We start from the raw sequence: 4,029 nt of genomic DNA on the forward strand, positions 1-4,029 counted from the left end.
GGGGAACGGCACGGGAAGGGCTCCTGGTGCCAGAGAAACGCGAGGGCTCCTGGAAGAACTGCCAGCACCGGGAGGAAGAGGAGCACGTTCCTCTCACGTTGTCTTCAATGGGGGAGGCTCAGAAGGGCTTTGTAATCCCTTTTCAGGTGCCTGTCCAAAGACAGCTATTTCCAGGGTGTCTAAGAACAAAGAAAAACCCAGACCCTGGGCTCATCCTCAGAAGCTTCTTACCCTAGTTGTGTGCACTGAGAAAGAAATTTGCTCACACCTGAGCACTGTGGTGTCCCTGACATTTATATTCAAAATCACCTTCACTGTTCAGCTCACATGTGACTCCTTGACACTAAAGACTGTCACCTAAATCAGATCACCCCTGCCCTGTACTCCCTGCTAATCTCCCCAGAGCTGTCTAGCCATTTATGTTAAGCAGCCCTGATTGTTCCTGCTGACAGTACAGATTTTCATCAGCTCATGACACAACTGACCGACCTATCAGTATTTCTACACGGCTTTTCATCACCACCGTGTCTGAATGTCTGCAGTACAAGGCAAGACACCACTCATGGCATGACCAAAGTGAGGCTGAACCCAGTGCTCGGCTGGTAAAAACCTGCTGTTCAGCCCCAGCCTGTCAGCAGAACATCTGAAAGTGCCTTCCTAGCAAGGAAACCATTTGCCCCACCTTTTTCTGGACCCTGGGAGAGCAGATCCGGCTCAGGCAGGGAAATCACAGCTCACCATCAGTGCCCTCCCTGCGACCTCTTTCACCATCTACCTACTCTGCATTCAGAGCTAATCACTCAGCAAACCAAAGCCATCTCACCCGGGGGGAGCAGGGAACAGGGAACATATTTGAGCCCAAGTTTTACAGCAGGCCCTGTGAAAGCCACTCTCACTCTGCCCAGTCTCTCCCAGTGGCACAGATTAAGGTGCATGCAGTGCTGCATCTTCTCTGCCTAAAAGCACAAGCTAAAAACCATCACTTTCTCGACAAAGCTGTGGACACACCTCCTTCCCCCAGCACAGACAGAACAGAGGTGCAGTGTTAGCAGTTCCAGAGCTGTCCCAGTATTTAGTCATGGAAGGACACAAGAGCAGGTAGCAGCATTTTCAGGTGTGCCACAACTGACTCTCACTTGGAGCCTGAGTGATCTCAGCCTACCAGCCATGTCCACTCTCCTGCCCAGCCTGTGAGGACACTGCTGTGTGCCAGCTGCCAGGCTCCAGAGAGGAGCTGCACCAAAGGCACTCTGGATACCACCAGGTCAGCTGAGGTTCAGCTGCTAGAAGAGGACAGTGCCACTCATGCTTGCAGTGCAGCAGCCACGTGAGATGCAGCGTGGTGGCAAGCACGGGCTGTCTGGACTAGTGTTCAGTCAAAGTGAATAGGGCCAAGGAGAAAGCTGCCAGACGTGCCACCCAGACAGTGCTCAGGCAGATCCCTGGAGCACGCTCCCGCAGCAGCAGATTAACGAGGACTTTGGCTGGGAGCTCCAGTCACCTCTGTGAAGCTGTCTGGCTGTAAATACAGGCAGGGCACAATCCACATCCCCCCTTCCTGGGGAATGTGCTACTGATTCCTAAGGATTAAACCCAGCCTCCTCTTAACGTCTATACTTGAAAGAATCTTCTTTACCTAAATGGATTAATTAGGAAGACTATAAACCACACATGCAAAGCCACTCACACTACAAGATGCCCTGTGTCACCCCCTGCCTGGCAGAAGAAGGTGCTCCCCTCACACAGACCATGCAGGGAGGACCCTGCCCTGGCCAACACGAGCCCCTGACAGGTGCTGAGGTACCACAGGACACCCTGGCTTCCCCTGGAGGGGACCTGGCCTGGGTGGCCCCACAGGGAGCTCCAGGGAGCCCCGGGCCCTGTGTGTGTGGGGAGGGGTCGTGGCAGCTGCTCCCCCTGCCCTGCACTTACCGCTGCCCTCAGATGAGCTGCACGGCGCCCGAGGCCACCAGCGGGGCCACGGTCCTGTAGCGGATCAGGTGCTGGGAGCCCTCCTCCAGGTCGATGGCGTATTCCCTGTGGGCACAGGCGGCACCTGAGCTGCAGCCCAGCCCAGCCACCGAGACACCGACCCGCACCCGCGCGGGCACGAGCCCACCCACCTCTGCTCATCCGTCTCTGGCTCCACCAGGATGTTCTCCTGCCGCTCCAGCACCCTCAGGAACACAAAGGAGTCCAGGTTGGGCTTCGGAACTGCACACAATGGATTCAGAGCACAAGCTCAGCCCCTGCTGATGTTCCTCCGTGGGACACCAAGGGGTCCGAGGGACAGCAAAGGGAACCCCAGACACCTCTGAGCACACGTGTGCCCTGCCTCAGGGCAAGGCAGGACTGCAGAGCAGGGCACAGCAAAGGGAACCCCAGACACCTCTGAGCACACGTGTGCCCTGCCTCAGGGCAAGGCAGGACTGCAGAGCAGGGCACAGCAAAGGGAACCCCAGACACCTCTGAGCACACGTGTGCCCTGCCTCAGGGCAAGGCAGGACTGCAGAGCAGGGCACAGCAGGACCCTCCAGCAGCAGCATGGAGCTGTGTTACAGCACTGTCAGCACATCATCTTTGCTTCTCCTGAGCAGCAGCTGGAGGACAGGCCCTCACATTCTGGGCTCCCACACTTTGCCCTGGCACTACAATTTTCAGCTCGACCTGGATGGACTCACCTGATTTTAGGAGAGACAGTTTCTGCAGGTTGGGTGGCATGTGTTTTAGGGCCACGTTTTTCAGGTAAGCCTCTGTGTTCGCCATGTACCTGGAACAAACCATTGGAGCACTGACTGGTTCAATGGAACACAAATCTGCAGGGAGAGTGCTGTTGTTGCCAGCAAGCAACAGCCCCTGGTCCCACAGGCACAGCCAGAGACAGGCCCCTTGGTTTACCCCGGTAACTAACTGACTCAGGGTTATTTTGTTTCAGCTCTCTTTTCTTGCCCCTAAGGAAAACTCCTGGTAAAACACACTGATCCTTACTTCAGACCTGTCTACGGCTCTCAGTCTCAAGAACTGTTCAGCATAACACACAGGGGAGTTCTGTAATCTACAAAAAGGGAGGAAGATGCCTGGAAAACCTACTCACTCTTTAGCAAAAGCAAACTCCTCTGGTGACAGGATGGAGGGCTCCCCTTCAGCTCGAGACTTCTCCTTCTCCAGGATGTGGGGGAAAAACTTCTCTATCTGATATTGGAACAAAATCCAAAAGAATGATACAGACTTCTCCCAAGAGTTCAGTGCCCAAATCCCCACTCTCCATTGGCTTCCCCTACAAGCAGCTGCATGAGCAGCCACAGGCCAGCCTAAATCCCTACTCCTGAACAAACTGGGACACCAGCCAGGCTGTACAACCACATGTGCAATGGCAGGGCTCAGGCAGAATGGGCAAGCACTCAACTGTGCCACTCTGGGCTTAGGTGAAGGAAACAACACTCACAGTGTTGTGACCAACACTACTGTGATCTCCCTTCACCACCACAGGGCGTGTGCCCAAAGAATTCATTCCCTTGGGCTGCACTTCGGAGAACAGGGAGAGAACATGCTTTAACTAAGTATCTTGCTGAAGGAAGAGGCCCTGCATGGGTAAGAATCCCTCCTTTTGAGCAGTGCCCCTTTCTCCCCCCTGGGCTGCAGAGCCAGTGTTACCTTCACCAGCCGACACCTCAAGTAGCTGCTGAGCACGAAGCGGATCCTCTCGATCTCCATGCGGTGCACGCTCACCTTCAGGTCCCCTCTCTTTGCCCGCTTCAGGTTTGCTTCCTGCAGGGAAAAGCCAAGAGACATCGAGTGGCTGAAATGTCAAACAACAAGAAACAGAGAGCAAAACAGGTTTTGTACACAGAACCCATGGAATCCGACCGTGGCTGCCCTTGGTGACCCAAAGCACAGTGTTCTTGTACCCCTCAGCCCCTCCCCAGGGCAAGCTCAGAGAGGGTGCTCAGTGAGCCTTTGTCCCAGAGACAGGGAGCAAACAACTCCCAGAGACCCCCAGGCGTGTGTCTGCCAGTCCAGCCAACCGAG

The 4,029-nt window shown here is 55.1% G+C and overlaps 2 protein-coding genes across 2 annotated transcripts in view; both read right to left on the reverse strand.

Moving 5' to 3' along the window:
• The window catches only part of LOC103762525 (protein phosphatase 1 regulatory subunit 3C-B-like), a 2,703-nt gene extending 1,534 nt beyond the window's left edge, over positions 1-1,169 (reverse strand). The window contains exons 1-2 of the mRNA XM_029964974.1: positions 1,163-1,169; positions 98-179 (exon numbers count right to left, since the gene is read on the reverse strand). Of these exons, the coding sequence (XP_029820834.1) occupies positions 98-179; positions 1,163-1,169 (89 nt within the window). The remainder of the gene's footprint in view (positions 1-97; positions 180-1,162) is intronic.
• Positions 1,170-1,931: 762 nt separating this feature from the next.
• On the reverse strand, positions 1,932-3,792 carry GINS4 (GINS complex subunit 4). Its single transcript, XM_018085791.2, has 5 exons — positions 3,655-3,792; positions 3,095-3,192; positions 2,682-2,770; positions 2,124-2,214; positions 1,932-2,037 (listed from the first exon to the last, which is right to left on the reverse strand). Exons 1-5 carry the CDS (start codon positions 3,790-3,792, stop codon positions 1,941-1,943), a joined length of 513 nt encoding a protein of 170 aa, XP_017941280.2. The 3' UTR covers positions 1,932-1,940.
• Positions 3,793-4,029: the final 237 nt, after the last annotated feature.

The sequence above is a fragment of the Manacus vitellinus genome, unplaced genomic scaffold, assembly GCF_001715985.3.
Source record: "Manacus vitellinus isolate BGI_N305 unplaced genomic scaffold, ASM171598v3 scaffold_87_pilon, whole genome shotgun sequence".
Taxonomy (NCBI): domain Eukaryota; kingdom Metazoa; phylum Chordata; class Aves; order Passeriformes; family Pipridae; genus Manacus; species Manacus vitellinus.

Excerpts from the sequence above, each read along its gene's own strand:
- GINS4 (XM_018085791.2), bottom strand. The coding sequence starts at position 3,792 with ATGTCTCTTGGCTTTTCCCTGCAGGAAGCAAACCTGAAGCGGGCAAAG. Across the intron at positions 3,193-3,654 it reads TGAGGTGTCGGCTGGTGAAG|ATAGAGAAGTTTTTCCCCCA; the intron begins GTAACACTGGCT and ends TTCCAATATCAG. Across the intron at positions 2,215-2,681 it reads ACTGTCTCTCCTAAAATCAG|TTCCGAAGCCCAACCTGGAC; the intron begins GTGAGTCCATCC and ends CATTGTGTGCAG.